General features: G+C 44.7%; 1 protein-coding gene across 3 annotated transcripts in view; it reads left to right on the forward strand.

Annotated features, from left to right (window-relative positions):
• LOC126191139 (uncharacterized) overlaps positions 1-22,703 on the forward strand; it is a 265,360-nt gene that overhangs the window by 40,938 nt on the left and 201,719 nt on the right. For 2 of the 3 annotated variants that reach the window (XM_049931889.1, XM_049931891.1), the window contains exon 3: positions 2,231-2,449. The exons of the other annotated variant lie outside the window; for it this stretch is intronic. In XM_049931889.1, coding sequence (XP_049787846.1) covers positions 2,231-2,449 — 219 coding nt within the window. The remainder of the gene's footprint in view (positions 1-2,230; positions 2,450-22,703) is intronic. 3 annotated transcript variants of the gene reach the window in all.

Here is a 22,703-nt window from a genome sequence, read left to right on the forward strand (position 1 = left end):
ATTGCAGTTTTGCTTTTCTTCATTTTCAGTAATAAAACTTTCCTTTACTCTTAATAAAATCTTCTGACATTAACAGCTTTAAATAAATTCTACAAAATTTAACTTGGAATGAACTTTTATTTCATAAGTGGGTACAAATTTTTGGTTTGAGCAGTAGCTAAGCTGATTCTAAACATATACAACATCTAGTTGTTTGTTTATATTGTTGTTGTACTGTCTTTGAAGTAAATCATAATGTAATACTCAGATGTCCTCAACGGCATTCCGTGTTGCATTGGTAGCAGCAAGCAGCACCTGCTGCGATATTGAGATTTCTGCTATCAAACTCCATCTCCCACATGCCTCCCCCCCCTCCCCCCCCAAAAGTTGTATCTCAGACAAGATAATAAAATACAAAACAAATATTGGACCCCCTATGGGATGTCATCACCATATAAATAACTTTTTGGACTCCTTTTGTCCCATTTAATTTTTATTAAAATTATAACAAAACTAGTCGTGCACACACTTGCTCATTTATAGATAATGAACGTACTGAAAATTTCACACCTGTAATGCTTACAAGAAAATTCTCAAATTAAATTCACCCATATTCTGTACTCTGACAGTCTGAAAGTGACTTGAGAGGAAGAGAAAATGTTGCTAATACATGGAAAGAAGTAAGACATCTTGACATTTGAAGCACATGTTTTGTATGCAGTCGGATTTGGCTGTCTGTGTATTGATTTTCGAGTGTTCATCAAACCATGTGCCCTGCACTGGCAGCTTCCCCTATGTAGTGCACTACTGACTTATCAACAATAATCCTATAATTTCACCCCATTACCCTGGAGAATGAATTGGCCAATTGTTTGGTTAGAGAAGTGATTGCATGATCAACATTCAGTTTGACGATCCCGGATGTGAATAAAACCTCAGCTCACTTGGAGATGGAACGAGATCTGGTGTACTCTTTGATAAACTTCAAAAATATGGTATTATCAGATAGATTAAAAAATGTATTCACCAAGCAGCAGCAGCAAACATGTGTAAAAGTTAAGGAAATGTGCCAGCTTTATGAGCCAGTGGCTCCTCCTCCTGGCAGAATGGTTGGAGGGGAAGAGGGATAAAGGCAAGGCTTAGGAAATAGGGAGAATTGCAGAAATGTCACCCAGAACATCACCAGTCCTTTTCCTTCATGCCTTTTTCCCCTTCAGTGCTTCTGCCAGGAGAAGGAACCACTGGTGCATTTCCTTAACTTTTATGTGTGTTTTCTCCTGAGTAGATTCTTTATCTATTCAATTATATTCTATTTTCCAAGATAATTATTTTCTTTGGTGTATTATTTTTAATGAGCTTTGCAATATCTAAGACCCGATGGCAGTGTGGCACTCCTTGTTCATTCCTCCTGGAAGGAATAGACTGTCCTATATAACCTCTGCAGCAGTCATACCAGAGTAACCCCCCATTGCTCTCCATGTGAACCATGATCTTCTGGATTCTTTGTCTCTAATGTTGGTGTTCGATTTATGAAGAGTTGAACTGGTTCTAGTTTCCACTGACAGAGTGGCATTTTTCTTGAATATAATGTTTTAGACTGCTTTTCGGACAGGGTCGAGATGGTTGGGAAGTCGCTTGCCACATACTGGGCCTGGTGGGCCTTTGACCCTACCACATCAGCCAGCTGTCTTGTTACCCCTCATTTACTCGTTTTTAACTGCTTTTCTGTAACACTATATTTTACTTTTTGTGGTAGAACTGTGATAAAGACAAAACCTTAAGGATCCCTTATCCTTGATACTAGATGATGACAAGAGAACAGTTCAACAGGTCTATGCTTCCTCCAAAAGAGTATTTTCTATTCCCATCCTTAACACTTTGACTACAATGGATTGGCTCTGGGTGCTGCCACATGCTGCCCTGTAGAACATTAGAATGCTGCATCGCCTACCCACTGAATTGATTATTTCTCTCACCTTATTTTACTGTTGTCAATTTTACTAACATTCATTATATTTTGAGCCTTCTAACTTTTACTATTATGAGTGTGTCTGCTAGAAGACCTAATTTATTGTTACTTTCTTAACATATTATTTTGTCCTCAGACAAAGGCAATGAGAAAATACTGAACTTAATACTGTCTTAAATTAGATAAAGATAAGAGTAACGAACAAAAAAATATATTGTCAGAGGAATCGAAAATGATGTTTATATTTGGTAAACTTTTTTTTGTGTACTATTTGTGTTTTAGGATTTTCTTATGCGAGATGATGCTGGGTGTGCAGCAGAAAAACTCTTGGCTGAACTAGCTTCAAACATCTCCAAAAAACATTCGGAATATGCAGGAAATCCCACAGATGTTCATACATTTGCTTCAGTTTGCTGTCAAGCAATTTCATGTGGAAATGTAACCAATGAACTGAGCTATTTGCGGTGTATATATCACATAGTAAAACACTTGATAGGTCAGGTGAGTTCATGTGTTCTCTCTCTCTCTCACACACACACACACACCCACACACCCACAAACACACCCTCCCTCCCTCTCCCCCCCCCTCTCACCCTCCTCCCCCCCCCTCCACCTGTCCCCGGTGTGTGCTAGTAAAGCACATCTGGTTGGTATGGTCTTTTTTTTTTTTTTTTTTTTTTTTTTTTTTTTTTTTTTTTTTTTTTTTTTTTAGAATTATAACTATTTTTTATTTTAGTCGCGTTTGTTAGATATGTGTTTAGTTTGTCTAAAGTGATAACTAGAAATAATTAATTTTATTTCAATTACAGTACTTCCCATTTTTGGTTATTATGTGTTCAAAATCTACTGTTTTGTTTTACTTGAAAAATAGTTACAAATCGGATACTCCACTTACTTCAGCAAAACCTACTGTTGTGCTTCACAATAGGTGTTATGTCAAGCACTTAAAGTTTCACGTTTTTCAAAAGCGGGGTTCTTGCATAGAGGATGGCGAACACCACTCTTACATTACATAAGGGTTGCGCATGGCTCGTGATGTAGCGATGATGTACATGAGCACATGTAAGAGTGATGGCAGTTACTCATTTCATACTTTAGTATTGTGGCTAAAGACTAGCATTAGCAATATTCAGCTGCTTATTTAGGGTGTACCCTAAAATGACTCTCATTTTTCGAGTTCGATTTTGTCTTCGTGCTGCCCACTATTTTGTTTCCATTGCACAAAAAGTGTCGTGTATAATTAGGGCTCCATAGGAAAAGGGGGAGCCATACCCAAGGTCACTGTATTGGGGGTGGGGGCAGGAGGGGGTGGAGGGAATAGGGTAATCATCTCACTCATTTACTTTTTATCTAAAAAAATTACATTGGAGTCGCTGATTAACAAATTGCGTTCAGCTTAATACTTAAATTTGTTGTATTAACTTAATGCAATTTTTATTCTACTGCAGTTTGTCCATGATAATTTGATGATTTTTACTGTTTATAGCACTAAAGGAGAAAATCAGCACTAGTTAGAAGATATTCATTTACCTCTGAGCGCTGTCAATATTTCTGTATGTGTCATGTCTGCTTTCGTATATGCACAATGCACAGGTAATGGTCCTAGCTTCATGGGAATGAGTTGTCACTGCGTTCCTCTCATTGCCCTTTCCTCAGCAAATGATGTGTTCTATAAGGAACTCTTCATTCAAGTCCAGACTGCTAAAAATTGTCTTGTTTTATTTGAAATAAAGTGTTAAATTGCATTATTAATGATTTTTAGATTTGATTGATTTCTACTTTGAACCCTTTTAATATTGCTATCTGATGGGTCTGTTGCATGATTTTCATTTTCAAATAATAAAACAAACTAGGATCAAAGAATGCAGAGATGTGTTCTGGAGGGTGGTATTATATATGATTTTTCAGTTTAAAGCCCCATGAGATATACTATAATCAGCCGTCTGATATTTATAAAGCTTCAAAAGCGTTTTGAGATCCATATACCTTTGGTTGTAGAAGACACTAAGAACCACACTTCAACATGCACACTGAAAATGAAGATACATATATAACAAACTGCTCACTCTTCTTGTGGAGGTAGTTGAGAATCATCTAGGAACACACATTTTCAAGCAATAAAGAGCTTTCGCTATTCATCTTGCATAATGGAAAAACCTTGCCATACGGACAAGGTATTGGGGAGTCATTGCTGCACGATTTCCTCCTCTCTTTTATACTTGTGGTGGTTAAATTTTGGAGCTTTGTCAAACACTAATAGAACTTGTTATCAATTTGGCTAGTTGCTGCCAGAAAAAATATGATAGGAAGCATCGTAAGGATAGCAAGTTGAATGAACGAAATGTGAGTAAATTTAACATCACTTGATGACTAGTTATTTTTACTCTTATTTTTAAGTGTATTTATGTATAATATCTGTTAAACAGTGGAAAGTCCAGGTTGGAATATCAATAAAATGGAAAGGATGGATTACTACTCACCACATAGTTTAGTTGCTGAGTCGCAGATAGGCACAATGAAAAAGAATGCCGGAAATGTTTGGCTTTCAGCTGATTTCAGTCATCAGAAATCACAATCACACACACACACACACACACACACACACACACACACACACAGAGAGAGAGAGAGAGAGAGAGAGAGAGAGAGAGAGAGAGAGAGAGAGAGAGAGAGTCAGTCTTCTCCGGGCACTAACGTCCAACTGCCTGTGTATGCGTTTTCTATTTTTGATGAAGAGCATCATCTGAAAGCTGAAAATTTCTGACATTCTTGCTCATTGTGTTTGTCTGCCACTCAGTGCCTTCTATGTGGAGAGTAGCAATCTTACCTTTTCCATATTGTTGTTGACATTTACATTACAAATTCATAAATAAAGGATTTACTGACCTGTCGCTCTTGAAATTTCCCAGCTGCTTCTGGATGTTCAAATGCTCTGGAAATTGATTCCATACATGAACCATGCCTGTCCTCTCAACCAGTCGTTGGTCTAAAGCTACTTATCTTACTCAATGGAAGTTATATTAAAGCATTAGTATGTGCTATGTCAAAAAGGATCTGAAGCTTTCGAACAAAATCTGTTTCTTTTCTCTTAATACTATTCTTCCAACGTGTTTTTGTGGTTGCTTCCTTTGTTGATATGAAGCTTTTAATTTTGATACACAGTTTCTCAGCTCCTGTGTCAGAACTCATATTTGTCTCAAAAAATCGTCCTGTTCTACCCAGCTGATGTAGCACTTTGATGCATATTTAATTTACCCACCTGCAAATTGTTGAAGAAAACATTTGACGGATGGGAGTTTGCGTCCACTTATTTTAGGGGAGTAATACACGAGTAAATAAGTTTCTTACTGTAAACAAACTAACAAGAAAGATTCTGTCATTGCTACAACTACTGCTTTCTCTTGAAAGTGTAGTACTATTTGGATATTCTGGGTCACTGACCTGCCAATCTCTCCTCCAATGAGATTTGTGACATAAGAGGATATTCAACTTGAGACTGAAGTAAACAGATTTCCTACTCGAGTAATGAAGCATTTGCCATTCGTAAGTAATGTTTTTTTAAAAATTAATGGTTTTATGTTTATAATTTTGAAGGCCCAGAGGCACCTCTTCCCCGTATCCTACTTAGCCCAAATTTTATACAGTCAATTTTTACATTAACTGGAACTAAACTGGAGGATATCCTATGAAAAATTATGTATGTTTCTTTCCTTTTTTCTTTTTTATTTTATTTTATTTTTATTTTTTTAAAAAAGAAAGGTGCAGGTGCTAAATAATAGCCAACGTCATCTACAAGGTCTGTCCAAAAAATTCTGGTACATTGTAATTTTGCGCCAACGGTGTGTTTGAGTGGACTGCGGTTGGCATCCTTGCATACGCCTGTGTTTAATGTGTAACTGCCGGAAGTCTCATTTTTCTATGTCCGTTAGTTATTGTTCAGTGCTGTATTGAGTAGGGTGTTGTACAGTTTGTGAATTTCGAGATGGCAGAGTTAGAGGAGCAATGCTTCTGCATTAAATTGCAGAAAAACTCAAGAAAACCATTACAGACACACCAAATGATGCAGGAAGCCCACAGTGGTGAGTGCTTAAGCTGTACTCGATGTTATGAATGGTTCACACAATTTAAAAATTGCCGGATGGAAGTTAAAGATGACCCTCGTTCAGGACGCCCTCGGACGTATACTGACAATGCTCATATCAGAAACATCAACAAAATTCATTATGAATTTTTGCCACTGGGACAAACTGTTGCTGGAAAGTTTTGAAATGTTTGGGAGAAAATGTGAGGAGGAAACGGCCTGAAATGTGGCAAGACAATTTGGGCTCATGCGTCACAATAATGCACCCACACAGCATCTCTCCTGTCACTGCAAATCTTTGTCCTTTTTCCTTCAATAGGGTTTTCAATAAAAAGAAGTCCACAGGGACTAGGTCTGGAAGTATGGAGGATGAGCCAGCACAGTGATTTCGTTTTTGTGCAATAGTCGTGCACCAACAGGGATGAATGAGTAGGTGCGTTATCGTGATGCATGAACCTTGAATTGTCTTGCCACATTTCGGGCTGTTTCCTTCTCACATTTTGTCTCAAGTGGAATTCTGGAAGTGGAAACAGCATTGGGAGTGGTGTATCAATTGTGGAGGAGAGTATTTCAAAGGAGGCCTTGTACAATAAGTAAAAGGTAAGCGTAGAAAAATTCTGTGGACAAAGCTCCAGAATTTTTTGAACATGCCTCGTACATTAAAGTTAGTATACTGTTCCTATAAAGTTAAAGTGCTTGGGATATTGCTGTACAGCTATGTAAATTAGAATGCAAGTCACTTGTGGAAGAAGATTTATTTTATTATATTAATCTGTCTCATAATATTTTTTCATGGTATTCTACGCTGAGGTGATAAGTCATGGGATAGCAATATGCACCTATACAGATGGCAGTAGTATCACTTATGCAAGATATAAAAGGATGGTGCATTGGCAGAGCAGTCATTTGTACTCAGGTAATTCATGTGGAAAGGATTTTGATGTGATTCTGGCTGCTTGAGGAAAGTTAACAGCCATTGAACGCAGAATGGTAGTCTGAGGTAGATGCATGGGACTCTCCATTTTGGAAATTGTTAGGGAATTCAATATTCTGAGATCCACAGTGCACAATAGTGTGCCAAGAATACCACATTTTAGGAATTACCTCTCAGCACAGATATCACAGTGGCCAGCGGCCTTCATTTAACGACCGAGAGCATTGGTGTTTGCGTAGAGTTGCCACTGTTAACAGAGAAGCAACACTGCATGAAATAACTGCAGAAATCAATGTGGGATGTACAACAAACATGTCCGTTAGGACAGTATGTTGAAATCTGCTGTTAATGGGCTATGGCAATGGGTGACAGACGTGAGTGCCTTTGCTAACAGCACATCATCGTCTCCATCACCTCTCCTGGGCCCATGACCATCTTGGTTGGACCCTAGATGGCTGGAAAGCCATGGTCTGGTCCCAATTTCAGCTGGTAAGAGCTAGTTCAGGTATACATGCTAAAGTTGCAAGCTGAAGATGGAGAGAGATTGAATGGGTGATCCAGTATGAGAAGGGAGGTGAAAACCTATCTATGGAAACTCCACATAGGAATATCAACAATGTGGGAAAGTTTGATTGCTACATATTATAAAGAAGACAGACACAATTATAAGACACGTACACAAAGTTTTTGGCCCCAGCCTTCATCAGTAAAAGAGAAAACACACACACACACACACACACACACACACACACACACACAAAAAGCGCACCTCACACACACCCCTTCCGGTCCAGGGGCTAGACTAGGCCCGAGGTATTCCTGCCTGTTGTGAGAGGCGACTAAAAGGAGTATCACGTTTTGGCCTTTGTGTGATGGTCCCCTGTAGGGTTTGACCTTCATTTTTCAAAATTTTCCCGAATATCAAGCCAATTGGGGAAGGATGTCTTACATGGTGCATAGTGTCCATCACGTGATGAGACCTCCGCATCCTTTGATGTGGATCTGCACTTCTGCTCATTTTTCCAGCTGTTGACGAGGTCACCCTCCTGGGTGCATTTTCCTCCATCCTCTGTGCAGTACCACTTTCTGCGCTGTCGATAATAATGGACTTCTTAGCTTGTTTGCGCCCGATGTCTAGCACAGTAGCCAGTCTGTTGTGGTGGGGCTGCCATGTACCCTGTTGGTTGTAGCCCCCTGACCATGCATGGGCCATTAACTCCCGAAGTATGCCAAGGAGAAGATGCCAGTCATCCTGTGGCATTGGGACTCCCAGCAATGGACATCTTACCAGGTGGCCTTTGCTGTGGCTGGGTGGCGCCTGTGGGGAGGACTCCTGGTCGGAGTGGGTGGAATCAGGGTGGATGACACACCATGAAGTGTAGTACGTCATCTCTTGCTGCTGGTCAAACACCAGCAGTGTATAAGTGGTCAGGGTCTAACTTCAGTGCTAAGAAATACAACCCCAAATCGTTCTCCCCCTTGGCCACAACATGGGAGGAGCACCAGGCTAAGGATGCCAGCGAAGCTTATTCACCCAGGTACCTTGTATGTACGAGAGTTGATGAGGAATCTTTCTTGTCAATAAAACCTCAGTTCCTTGTGGAGCATTTAGAGGACAATTTTGGGGAGATGGAGGGCTTGTCCAAAATTAGGTCAGGGTCGGTCTTGATCAAAACGGCGTCCTCTGCCTAGTCAAGGGCACTACCGTCTTGTGACAAGCTGGGGGATATTTCTGTTTCCATCACGGCCATAAGAGCTTAAATATGGTCCAGGGAATTATATTTCACAGGGACTTTCTTTCGCAGTCTGACGATGAACTGCGTGCAAATTTAGAGCGTCGAGCTGTCCATTTCGTCTGGCACATCCCCCAGCATCCAAGGGATAATGAGGGTGACGCATTACCCAAGAAGGTCATGGTGATGGTCTACCGCTCTGACGTAAAGCCATATATCCCTCCCCTGATGCGGTGCTTGAAGTGCTGAAAGTTCGGCCATATGTCTTCCCGCTGTACTTCCAGTGTAACCTGTCTGGATTGTGAATGTCCTTCACATCCCAATACTCCCTGTGCCCTGCCTCCCACCTGTATCAGCTGTGGAGAGCACCATTTGCCTTGTTCATCAGACTGCAGGGTTCTCCAGAAAGAAAGAAAAATAATGGAATACAAGACCCTGGACTGACTGATCTACACTGAGGCTAAGAGAAAATAAGAGAGGCTACATCCTGTTCATATGATGTCAACCTACGCCGCTGCTACAACAATGGTTCTACCATCTTCCATTCCGCCACATACAGTTGGCTCTGAGCCGGCAGACTCCACCTGCCCCCTTGATGCTTCTCAGCCACAGAAACGTAAGTCTTCTTCGGCTCCTCTCACCAGGAAGGGATCCCTTCCCAGTTTCCTACCAGTGGCAAAGCTGATACCTGCCAGTGGCCGAAGCAACCACAGGGCTTCACTGTCCTCCTCATTTCCTAAGGCTGAATCAATGAAACCCTCCCAGTTGGACAAACCTAAGGAGCAACGAGAGAAACCCAAAAAGAAAAAGACCCCCAAGTACCAAGGCACTGCGGTGGGACCCACACCACCACTACCTGCAAGCTCTGTGTCTGAGGATCAAGTGGAAATTCTGGCATCCACTGAGGACCCAGATCTCGCTGGGCCTTCAACACAATGGATGTCAATTGTGCAGGTACTCATCTGGTGCCAGCAGGTGACCTTGAGGTGTAGACTGTCTCATTGAGTGTTCTGTGCCTTCCCAGTCTGACGATCATGTAATCCTCCAGTGGAATCGTGGTGGTTTTTTCCACCACCTGGCTGAGCTACGGCAACTGTTAAGCTTTACACCTGCTTTCTGCATAGGCCTCCAGGAAACCTGGTTCCAGGTAATGCGGACCCCTGCCCTCTGCAGCTATAAGGAATATTACAGGAGCTGTAGTGACTATAATAGTGTCGTGTGTAGTTTGTGTCTATGTCCTGAACCTGTGCCCCTTTAAACCCCTCTTGAAGCTGTGACTGTCAGGATAAGGACGACAAGAAATAACTGTCTCCAATGCATATCTTCCTACAGATGGTGCATTATCCCTTAACACCCCTGTGGGTCCGGGGGTTAGAATAGGCCGAGGCATTCCTGCCTGTCGTAAGAGGTGACTAAATGAGTCTCACACATTTCGGCCTTTATGTGATGCTCCCCTGTAGGGTTTGACCTCCATAGTTGAAAATTTTTCTGAAGAGCGAGCCAGTTGGGGAAGTGCGCCTTACATAGTGCATTGTGTCCATTGTGCATTGAGATCTTTAGCCCGCTTTCTTGTCGTCGCATTGCAATCCCATTCATTCTCCGTCTCTTGGGTGCAGTTTCTGCCATCCATTATGTTGTGTCGCTTTCTGCACTGACGATGTCCATGGACTTCTTTGTACCTGATATCCAGTCAGTCCGTTGTGGTGGGGTCACCATGTACTTTGTTGGTTGTAGCCCTCTGACAACACAGGGATCACTCTGCTGATTCCTGTGCCGTTAACTTCCCACCTATTCCAAGGAGTAGATGCCTATCTCCCTGGGGCATTGAGACTCCCAGCAATGGCCATCCTTCCAGGTGGCTCTTGCTGCAGGTTGGTGGTGCCCGTGGGGAGGGCCTATGGTTGGAGTGGGTGGCATCAGGGCGGGTGAAACGCAGTGAAGCATCTCACATCATCTCTTGCTGGTGGCCAGCCGCCAGCAGTCTCTAAGCATTCCAGGGCTCAATTTAATGCAAACAGGTATGACCCCAAATTGTTTCCTTCTCTGGCCACACCATGGGAGGAATGAAAGACTAAGAATGGCAGTGAAGCTTATTCGCCCCGCTACCTAGTATGTACGAGAGCTGATGGGGAATGCTTTGTGTCCATGAAGCTTCAATTCTTTGTAGAGCATTTAGAGGAAACGTTTGGGGAGGTGGAGGGCTTGTCCAAAATTCGCTCTGCGTCAGCTTTGATAAAAACAGCATCCTCTGCCCAGTCACAGGCATTACTCGCTCGTGACAAGTTGGGGATGTTTGTTACCATCACTCCCCATAAGACTTTAAATATGGTCCAGGGTATTATATTCCACAGGGACCTTCTTTGGTAGTTTGATGACAAGCTGCACACCAATTTAGAGCGGCGAAGGGTTCATTTCGTCCTGTGCGTTCGTCGGGGTGCGAGGGATAATCAGATTGCCACTGGTGCCTTCATCTTGACGGCCTTTGAGGGTGATACAGTGCCTGAGAAGATCAAGGTGATGGTCTACCGCTGCGACGTCAAGCCCTATATCCCTCCCTAGATGTGGTGCTTTAAGTGCTGGAAGTTTGACCATATGTCCTCCTGCTGTACTTCCAGCCTGACATGTCGAGATTGTGGTTGCCCATCACATCCCAATAATCCATGTGTACCTCCTCCCATCTGTGTCAACTGCGGAGAGCATCATTCACCTTGCTCGCCAGACTGCAGGATTTTACAGAAAGAGCAGAAAATCATGGAATATAAGACCCTGGATCGACTGACCTACACTGAGGCTAAGAGAAAATATGAATGACTCCATCCTGTGCGAATGACTTCCCCTTATGCCGCCGCTACGACAACAATGATAGCCCCTTCAGTTCAGCGAATTCCTTTCGGCTCCCTGAGCCGTAAGACTACACTGCCCCCGTGATCGTGGGGGGCCACTACCCTCCCTGTTGGTCCTGTGCCACCTACTTCCGGAGTAACACCCCCCCTCCTCCCCCCTCCCCACACCCGCCACCCACTCATTGTGGACGTCCGTCCCCACTTCTAAGCCAGTGAAGCATCCAACTTCTTCGGCTCCTCTCGCTTGGAAGGTTTTCCTTTGGTCCCTCTCTTCCTAGGTTTCCACCAGTGGGAAGGATGATGTCCGCCAGTGGTGTAAGTGCCCACAAGCAGCTGGTCGTAAGGTTTCAGGATTCTCCTCAGTCCTGGAGTCTGAATTAGTGAAGCCCTCCCCAGCCTGTGAAACCCAAGGAGCAGCGGAAAAAGTCCATGAAAAAGACATTTAAGACCAAGGAACTTATTGTGACGCCCACCCCAACGCAACCTACAAGCTCTGCGTCTGAGAATGGGGTGGAGATTCTGGCGTCCGCTGAGGAACTAGATCGCGGCGGACCCTCGGACACCATGAAGTCGATTGCACGGGCACTCAGTCGGTGGCAGCAGATGATCCAGCGGCGTAATGTGCCTCCCTTCACATATTTTTTGGTCGCGGAGAATGTCATTCTTCAGTGGAATTGCAGTGGTTTTTTCCATGACCTTGCTGAGCTCTGTCAACTTCTCAGCCTTCACCCTTTCTTTTGCATTGCTCTCCAGGAAACTTGGTTTCTGGCAATATGAACCCCTGCCCTCTGTGGCTATTGGGGTTGTTATAAGAATCGGGCAGCTTATGAGAGGTTATCTGGTGGAGTGTGTGTCTACGTTCTTAACTCTTTACAGCGATTGTATCCCTCTTCAAACACCTGTATAGACTGTCGCTGTTTGGGTGTGGACGCCTCAGGCTGTTACTGTCTGCGTTCTCTGTTTTCCACAGGACGGTGATGTCCCACAGCATGTATTGGCTGCGCTCATAGCCCAATTGCCACCACCTTTTTTGTTGTTGGGTGACTTTAATGCCAATAACTCTTTGTAGGGTGGATTGGTGGGAACAGTCCGAGGCACTGTTATTGAGCAAGTGTTGGCACAGCATGACCTTTCTCTTCTAAATGATGGTGCCTATACACATTTCAGTGAGGCGCATGGCATGCACTCAGCCATTGACCTTTCGGTCTACAGCCCTGGCCTTCTACCGTTTGTCCAATAGAATGTGCCTGACAACTTGTGTCGTAGTGACCACTTTCCAATCTTTCTGTCAATGTCCCAGTGTCACTCACCTGGGCGCCTCCCCAGATGGGCTTTGAATAAGACTGACTGGGACTCGTTTGCCTCCATTGCCACTCGAGCCTCTTTCTCATGGTGCTGTGGTTCACACGATCACCACCCACATTGTTTCTGCCGCAGAATCTACAATTCCCTGTTCTTCCTGGTCCCCTCGGTGGAGGACTGTGCCTTGGTGGTCAGCGGAGATCACTGAGGTGATTAGATATCGCAGGTGAGCCCTCCAGCTCATAAGCGGCACTTATCATTGGAACACCTCATTACCTTTAAACGGCTCCGACGCCTTATTTGCTGACGGAAGCAGGAGTTCTGGAAATGATATGTCTCCACCATTGGCACCTGTATCTCTCCATCGCAGATTTGGTGCAAGATTAGGCGACTCTATGGGTATCACACACCTATAGGCATACCTGGGCCTTCCCTGATTGGAGCAGACTGTATTGATCCAGTCATGATTGCAGAACTCTTAGCAGAGCATTATGCTCAGAATTTTGCTTCTACGAATTACTCACTGGCCTTCCGCTCCCTGAAAGAGCGTTTGGAAGGTCAGAGCCTTTCATTCCATACGCACCACCCCGAATCGTACAATGCTCCATTCAGTGAGTCGGAATTCCACAGTGCCCTAGCCACTTGCCCTGATACGGCTCCCGGGCTGGATCACATCCACTATCAGATACTCAAACAACTCTCAGTGTACTGCCAGCGATACCTCATCAACCTTTTCAACCGTATCTGGCTTGAGGGTGAGTTCCCCTCTCAATGGCTGGAAAGCGCTATCATCCCATTGATGAAGCCTGGCAAGAACCCCCAGGAGGTGGACAGCTATTGCCCTATTAGCCTCACCAACGTTATGTGCAAGTTGCTTGAATGCGTGGTCAGCCGGATGTTGAGTTGGCTGCTTGAGTCTTGATTCCTTCTGGCTCCGTCCCAGGGTGAGTTCCGTAAGGCCCACTCTGCCACCAATAATCTGGTCTGCTTGGAGTCTGCCATCTGCACGGCATTTGGCTGTCGTCAATTTCTGGTTACCATCCTTTTTTGACATGTGGAAGGCATAAGATACGATGTGGCGACATCACATCCTCACGACGCTTTGTGGGTGGGGTCTTATGGGCCCGCTCCTGTTTTTTATTAAAAATTTTCTGTTGCTTTGTTCCTTCCATGTGCAAGTTGGTTCCTCCCATAGTTCCTCCCAAGCTCAGGAGAATGGGGTCCGGCAAGGCTGTGTCTTGAGTGTCTGCCTCTTTTTAGTTGCTATCAATGGGCTAGCTGCAGCTGTGGGAACGTCTGTATCAGCTTCTTTGTATGCTGATGACTTTTTGCCAGTATTATATCTCTACTGGCATTGCGGTTGCTGGACGGCGGCTACAGGGTGCAGTCTTGGGCCGTCATGCACGGCTTCCAGTTCTCGGCGGCCAGGACCTGCATCATGCATTTCTGCCGGCGTCGCACTGTTTACCCTGAGCCACAACTTTATCTTGACGGCAAACCTCTTGAAGTGGTGGAGACTCATCAGTTTTTGGGCTTGCTTTTTGAGGTCCGGTTGACTTGGCTCCCTCATATTCGGCAGCTTAAACAAATGTGCTGGCGGCATCTTAACGCTCTTCGTTGCTTGAGTCACACCAGCTGGGGTGCCAATTGGTCTACCCTTCTAACACTGTATCAGGCCTTGATTCAATCCTGTCTCGATTATGGGAGCCTGGTTTACAGTTCGACATCGCCTTCTACGTTGAGGTTTCTTGACCTTATATTTCACCGTGGGATCCAACTTGCAACTGGAGCTTTCTGCACAAGCCCTTTAAAAAGCCTACTTGTGGAGGCTGGTGTCCCTCCATTGTGGCTGCGGTGCCAATGACGACTGGCCTCTTATGCTGCACATGTTTGTAGCTTACCCAGGCATCCAAATTACCGTCTCCTGTTCCCCAACTCGGACGTCCATCTTCCAGAACGGCGATCCCGGTCAGGGTGTACGATCGCGGTTTGCGTCCAGGCTCTTCTCTCTGAGCTTGATTTTCCCTCTCCCACCCCTTTTCCAGCCAGTATCTGTATACCCTGTGGTGTGTGTCCCATCCATGCCTTCGGCTGGATTTGGCATAGGGCCTGAAGGACTCACCCTCCTGAGGGCCTCCGCCGCCGCTTTCTTTCCATCCTTGCCACATTTCATGGTTCTGATGAGGTCTATACCGACAGTTCGATGGTTGCTGGTCGAGTTGGTCATGCTCTTACTCTTAAGGATCATTCTGAAAAATGCTCGTTGGCGGCTGGCTGCAGTGTTTTCATTGCCAAGCTGGTTACCATCTCTCGCTCCCTAGAGTATATCCGCTCCTGCTCAGGTGAATCATTCGTTATCTGTAGTGACTCCCGGAGCAGTTTATGAGCTATCGACCAGTGTTTCCCTTGCTCTCGTCTGATGATTGCTATCAAGGAGTCCATCCATACTCTTGGCCGTTGCGGCCGCTCCACAGTTTATATTTGGACCCCAGGTCATGTCGGCATACCGGGTAATGAATGTGTTGACACGCTGGCCAAACAGGCTGTCAGTGCACCGGCTTTGCAGACTGGCCTTTCGGAGTGTGATTTCTGTTCATTTTTGCGGCAGAAGGTCCTTGGTACCTGGGGTGATGAATGGCGCACCTGCCTTCACCCAGCAAACTTTGGATCGTCAAGGAGATTACCGGTGTGTAGTGCTCCTCCTTGCGATCCTTTCGCAAGGACTCTGTTGTACTCCGACAGCTGCGCATTGGCCACACCTGGATGATGACGTTCGCCGCTCGTGGTCTCGCGGTAGCGTTCTCGCTTACTGAGCGCGGGGTCCCGGGTTCGATTCCCGGCGGGGTCAGGGATTTTCACCTGCCTCGAGATGACTGGGTGTTTGTGTTGTCCTCATCATTTCATCATCATCCAGGAGGGTGGCGAGATTGGACTGAGCAAAAATTGGATAATTGTACGGGCGCTGATAACCACGCAGTTGAGCGCCCCACAAACCAATCATCATCATCATCATCACACCTGGATGATGCACGGTTATTTATTGCGCCGCGACAGCTCACACCTCTGTTGCTATGGTTCAGCTTTGACAGTGGTCAACATTTTGTTGGACTGTCCGTTTGTAACTGCGCTCAGGCAGACATTTGTGCTTCCTGATACCCTCCCTGCACTTTTATCGGATGACGCTCCCATGCCACACTTAGTTTTGAGTTTTATTCATACATGGGGCCTTCATTGCTCGATCTGAGGGTTAGTCTCTTTCTTTTGTGTTGAGTCTCGCCTTTGGCCTAAGGTTTTAGATTGGTCTTTTTAGTGTGTCTCTTGGTGGTTGGCTTTTCCTTTTTTTGTTTCCATGGTCAGCCAGCCACTGTAACACTCTGTGTGTTTTTAATTCCTCTTTTCTGGTCTTTGTCTATGTCTTTCTTGTTTTGTTATCCCTTGTCATCTCCATTGCTTGTTTTTGTTCCTTGTGGGTGTTCCATGATTGTGGAAAAAGGGAGTGATGGCCTTTGTAGTCTGGTCCCTTCAACCTCCACAAACTAACCAACCAACCCTATCCCTGAACATATTGGCTGCACTGATTGATGAGCTCCCTAAACCTCCTTTCCTACTTTTGGGAGATTTTAACGCACATAACCCCTTGTGGGAGGCACCATGCTTACTGGCGGAGGTAGGGAGGTCGAAAATTCCCTGTCACAACTCTATCTCTGGCTCTTAAATGCAGTTGCCCCCACACATTTCAGTGTGGCACATGGCACATGTTTGGCCATTCATCTCTCGGTTTGCAGGCCTGGCCTTCTGCCATCTATCCACTGGAGAGCATATGATGACCTGTGTGGTAGTGACCACTTCCCCATCATCCTGTCACTCTCCTGGCGTCATGCCCGCGGATGGCTACCCAGATGGGCTTTAAACAAGGCAAACTATGCTGTCACCACATGGTGCTATCAAAGTTGTTGTTGAGCAGGTCACTACAACGATCATTTCTGCAGTGGAAAACTCTATCCCTCAGTCTTTAGAGTGCCCCTGGCAAAAGGCAGTCCCTTGGTGGTTGCCGGAAGTTCCTGAGGCAATTAAAGGGCGTCGACGATCTCTACAGCGACGTAAGCGGCACCTTTTCCTAGAGCACCTAATAGCCTTTAAGCAGCTCTGTGCCCACGTTCGCCAGCTTATAAAACGACGAAAACAGGAGTGTTGGGAGAGGTATGTGTCGACCATTGGGTGCCATACATCACCTTCCCAAGTGTGGACGAAGATCAGACGTCTTTTTGGATACTAGAGCCCAACAGGTGTCCCTGGCACGACCTTCCTCACCCTCACACAACGGATGGAAAGGAAAGTCCTCTCGTTCACTACATGCCATAGTGAACCCTATAACGCACCATTTACAGAGTGGGAGCTTCTCAGTGCCCTTGCACATTGCCTCGACACAGCTCCTGGGCCGGATTGGATCCACAGTCAGATGATTAAACATATCTTGTCTGGCGACAAATGACATCTCCTCGTCATCTTCAACCGGATCTGGTGCGATGGCGTCTTTCAATCGCAACTGCAGGTGAGCACCATCATTCTGGTGCTCAAACCTGGTCAAAACCTGCTTGATGTGGATAGCTACTGGCCCATCAGCCTCACCAACTTTCTTTGTAAGCTGCTGGAACATGTAGTGTGTTGGCAGTTGGGTTGGGTGCTGGAGACACGTGGCCTACTGGCTCCATGTCAGAGTGGCTTTCGCCAGGGTCGCTCTACAACTGATAATCTTGTGTCCCTTGAGTCTGCCACCCGAACAGTCTTTTCCAGATGGCAAAATCTGGTTGCTGTCTTCTTTGACTTATGGAAAGCATACGATGAGATTGGGCAACATAGTATCCTTGCCACATTGTGTGAGTGGGGTCTTCGGGGCCCACTTCCAATTTTTATCCAAAACTTCATGTAGCTCTTTACTTTCCGTGTCCAACTTGGTACCTCCCATAGTTCCCCCGTATTCAGGTGAATGGCGTTCCACAGGGCTCTGTATTGAGAGTTTGTCTATTTTTAGTGGCTATTAGTGGTCTAGTTGCAGCTGTAGGGCCATTGGTCTCACCTTCTCTGTATGCATAGTACTACTACTGCATTTCGTGCTGCTCCTCCAGTACTGGTGTTGCTGAGCGGCGCCTACAGGCTGCCATTCACAAGGCACAGACATGGGCTCTAGCCCACGGCTTCCAGCTTTTAGCCGCGAAATCGTGTCATGCATTTCTGTCGGCGTTGCACAGTTCATCCAGAACCTGAATTTTACCTCAGTGACAATCCACTCACTGTAGTGGAGACATATCGATTCTTAGGACTGGTTTTCGGCGCCCGATTGAGTTAGCTACGTCACCTTCATCAGCTTAGGTGGAAGTGCTGGCAGCACCTCAATACCCTGCACCAAATGGGGTGCAGATCAACAGAGCCCTTGTTCAATCCTGCCTTGACTGTGGGAGTCTGGTTTACTGTTTGGCAGCACCCTCAGTGTTGCGTTTACTTGCCCCAGTGCACCATTGTGGCATTTGCCTAGTGATGGGAGCTTGTAGAACGAGTCTGGTGACCAGTGCTCTGGTGGAGGCCGGTGTCCCTCCATTGAATGTTAGGCGTGCACATCTGCTCGCCAGTAATGTTGCACGCGTTCATAGTCCTCCTGCACATCCGAATTACCGTCTTCTTTTCCCAACCAAGGCGGTTCATCTATCGCATCGGCGGCCCAGGTCAGGGCCTACGATTGCGGTTCACGTCCGGTCCCTTCTGTCTCAACTGGAGTCCTTCCCATTACCACCTCTCCTTGAGGTTCATTCACGTACACCTCCATGGTGTACACCTAGGCCACATATTCTTTTGGACCTTACGCTTGGCCCTAAGGACTCAGTTAACACTGCAGCTCTCCACTGTCACTTCCTCTTGATTCTCAGTATGTACTGCAGGTTTTCTCCTTTCTTCCAGCTGTTTTTTGTATGTCTCGATTATTTTACTGCCACCACTGTGGAATTATTTTAATCTGAATGAGGAACCAATGACCTAGCAGTTTGGTCCCTCCACCAATTTTCAACCACTGTGTGGCACAACATGCAGCTGAGCATAACTTGCTTGATTTCAGTGGCTGCTTCACTACCCGAGCCATCTGGATCTTCCCCTCCACCAACTTTTTCGAACTGCGTAGATGAGTTATCCTTAGAAGACATTCTCCAGCCCAAAATTATGCCCGCCTCAATGTATGGTAACATAATGTCCCAATACTCTCACCCAACAGTTTCCAAATCCTCTGTCCTGTCGTCTTTTCCCCACTCTCATCTCTCAGCCTCTTTGTTTGCCACCCTTTGGCAAAGCATTTGCCCATCTTTCCCCACCCTGCTCCTTTTTTCCCCAGCTGCTCCACAGCCACCTGGTGCTGCGCTTGTTGGCATTTGAGCCCCTGCAATTTCCGCCAGAGAGCATTCCTCAGTGGTCCTCCCTGCCCCCCCTTTCGCATCATACACTACTATACCTTCGCCTTCCCTGTCGTGTGAGGTGTGCTTTCTTTTGTGTGTGTGTGTGTGTGTGTGTGTGTGTGTGTGTGTGTGTGGGGGGGGGGGGGGGGGTCTTTTTCTTGTGAAGGTTGTAGCCGAAAGCATTGTGTAGGTGTCTTTTAATTGTGCCTGTCCACAACTTAACGTGTCTTCTTTACGGTAAGTAGCAATCTGTCTCTTCCTACATTGTTGGAGATGAATGTCTAATAGTCATTAGGGACTAAAATGTGTTACTGGGGAAGGAGTAAAAAAAAAGGTTTAATAGGAGAATATGGGCTTGGTACTTGCAATGAGAGAGGAGAAAGACTAATTGAGTTCTACAATAAATGTCAGCTAGTAATAGCGAATACTCTGCTCAAGAATCACAAGAGGAGGAGGCGTACATGGAAAACGCAGGTAGATATGGGAAGATTTCAGTTGGATTGCATCATGATTAGGCAGAGATTCTGAAATCAGATACTGGATTGTAAGGCATACTCAGGAGCAGACATAGACTCAGAGACCGGTCGCACAGGATCAAAGCTAAAGAAGTTGGATATGGAAATGTGAAGATACATACTTAAAGTTCTCTAAGGCTATAGATACTGCAGTATCTCTGAAAAGGACAGTCACAGAAGTTGGAAAGAAAAACATAGGTACAAAGAAGGTAACTGCGGAGAAACTGTGGGTAAAGAAGAAATACTTCAATTGACTGATGAAAGAAAGAAGTACAAAAAAGTTTAGGGGAATTCAGGAATACAATGTAGTTGATAATGTAAGCAAGACTAACGAAAAATTAAGACGCATTCATAGGATTTGTCAACCTGGAAAAGGTGTTCGACAATGTCAAATGATGAAAATTATTCGAAATTCTGAGAAAAATAGGGGTAAACTATTGAAGGGTGGGTAATATAAAATATGTACAAGAGCCAAGAGTGAAAAATGAGTGGAAGACAAAGAAAGAAGTGCTCGGATTAAAAAATGTTCAATCTGTACATGGAAGAAGCAATGACGAAAATAAAGAGTAGAATTAAAATTCAGCGTGAAAGGATATCAGTGATAAGATTTGCTGATGACATTGCTATCGTCAGTGAAAATGAAAAATTACAGCATATGCTGAATGGAATGAACAGTCTGAGTACAGAATATGGATCGAGAGTAATTCTAAGAAGGTGAAAGTAAGAGTAGTAGCAGAGACGAGAACAGCAAAAACCTTAATATCAGGACTGATGATCACTTAGTAGATGAAGCTAAGGAATTCTGCTACCTAGGTGGCAAAATAACCCATGATAGACAGAGCAAGGACATAAAAAGCAGACTAGCACTGAAAGAAAGGATGTTTCTGGCCAAAAGAAGTCTATTGTATCAAAAATAGGTCTTAATTTTTGGAAGAAATTTCTGAGAATGTGCATTTGAAGCACAGCATTGTAAGTAATGAAACATGGATTGTGGGAAAGCTGGAACAGAAGAGAATCGAAGCATTTGAGTTGTGGTGCTATAGCATAATTTTGAAAATTAGGTGGACTGGTAGGGTATGCAATGATGAGGTTCTCCGCAGAATTGATGAGGAATGGAGTGTATGGAAAACACTGACGAGAAGAAGGGACAGGATGGGAGGATGTCTGTTAAGACATTAAGGAATAACTTCCTGGGTGTTGTAGGCAGCTATAGAGAGTAAAAACTGTAGAGGAAAGTAGAGATTGGATATAATGTTAATTAATTAATTAATAATATAATATAAATTAATAATTTGAATAATGTATATTGGAATATAATTAAGGACTTAGATTGCAAGTGGTACTCTGAGATGAAGAGGTTGGCACAGGAGAGAAATTCATTGCGCGTCGCGTCAAACCAGTCAGGAAACTGATGACTTTAAAGAAAAAGAGCTGGTCGTAGGGTTTGAGTGTGGTGCAGACCCCATGAAGCCATGGACCCAGGTTTCAACAAGGCAATGTGCAAGCTAGTTGCAGCTTCATAATGGTATGGGCTGTATTTACATGGAATGGACTGGGTTCTCTGGTCCAATTGAACTGATCATTGACTGGAAATGGTTGTGTGTGGCTACTTGGAGAACATTTGCAACCATTCATGGACTTCGTGTTCCCAAACAACAATTTGACATGTCAGCTAGCCACAGTTGGTCTCGATTGGTGTGAAGAACATTCTGGATAATTCCCGTGCATGATTTGGCCACCCACATCACCCGACATGAATTCTGTCAAAAATTTATTGGGCATGCATAATTGAGTGGTCAGTTTGTGCACACAATCCTGCACCGGCAACAATTTTTCAATTATGGGCAACTGTAGAAGCAACATTGCTCAATATTTCTGCAGAAAACTTCCAAAAACTTGTTGAGTCCGTTCTGCATTGAGTTCATGCATTATTCAGGGCTAAAGGAGATCCTCCATGTATTATTTTATAAGATCTACGGTCGGCACTGAGGATAGTTTTATGCCTATGAAAGCTCTCTGCATCACAGGACCATATTTGAAGGCAGCAAGGTCACTGCACACCAACTTTGGTCCATTGTCTTTAAATGTTGTAGCATTCCCAGGAAGACAGTCACTAATTTTTCACATTGTAGAATATCCAGAATTTCACTGGAGAACACTTGCATGCTGCCGGCCGGAGTGGCCGAGCGGTTAAAGGCGCTACAGTCTGGAACCGCACGACCTCTACGGTCGCAGGTTCGAATCCTGCCTCGGGCATGGATGTGTGTGATGTCCTTAGGTTAGTTAGGTTTAAGTAGTTCTAAGTTCTAGGGGACTTATGACCACAGCAGTTGAGTCCCATAGTGCTCAGATCCATTAGAGCCATTTGAACACTTGCATTTTGTTGTTCACTTTGTCAGCAACACAACCATGATATTGACACAATTCACTCTGCACATGTTGCACAATATCCATGGTATCACACAGCTGAGTACCAACAGCTCCCAGTCATTTGATGATACTTGATACCACTGAAAATTTGGCAATTTTTTGGAGGGCAAGCTTCTAGACAAGGTATCTGTGAAGATCTCTTTCACAGTCAGAACTTGATTAATCACTATCAGGCTCACAATGATGTGTTACAGGTAGTATATTTAATAAGCATTTCATAAATGTAATAGAAAGCAGAGGGAGGAACAGTTACAGAGAAAAATGACAGAAGTATGTGGAAAAAGTAACTCCCATCAAAGTCAGTCACATTTGATTGTATATCCAATAGAATACTAAAACTTTGTTCCCATATAATAACCCCAGTCTTATCTGAAATATGTGATATGTCACTGTCTCAAGGCAATTTCGAGAGAGACTGAACTATGCCATTGTTAAACCCCTCTTTAAGAAAGGTGATGTGAGAGATGGCGATAACAACCA

Source organism: Schistocerca cancellata, chromosome 6, assembly GCF_023864275.1.
Source record: "Schistocerca cancellata isolate TAMUIC-IGC-003103 chromosome 6, iqSchCanc2.1, whole genome shotgun sequence".
Classification (NCBI taxonomy): domain Eukaryota; kingdom Metazoa; phylum Arthropoda; class Insecta; order Orthoptera; family Acrididae; genus Schistocerca; species Schistocerca cancellata.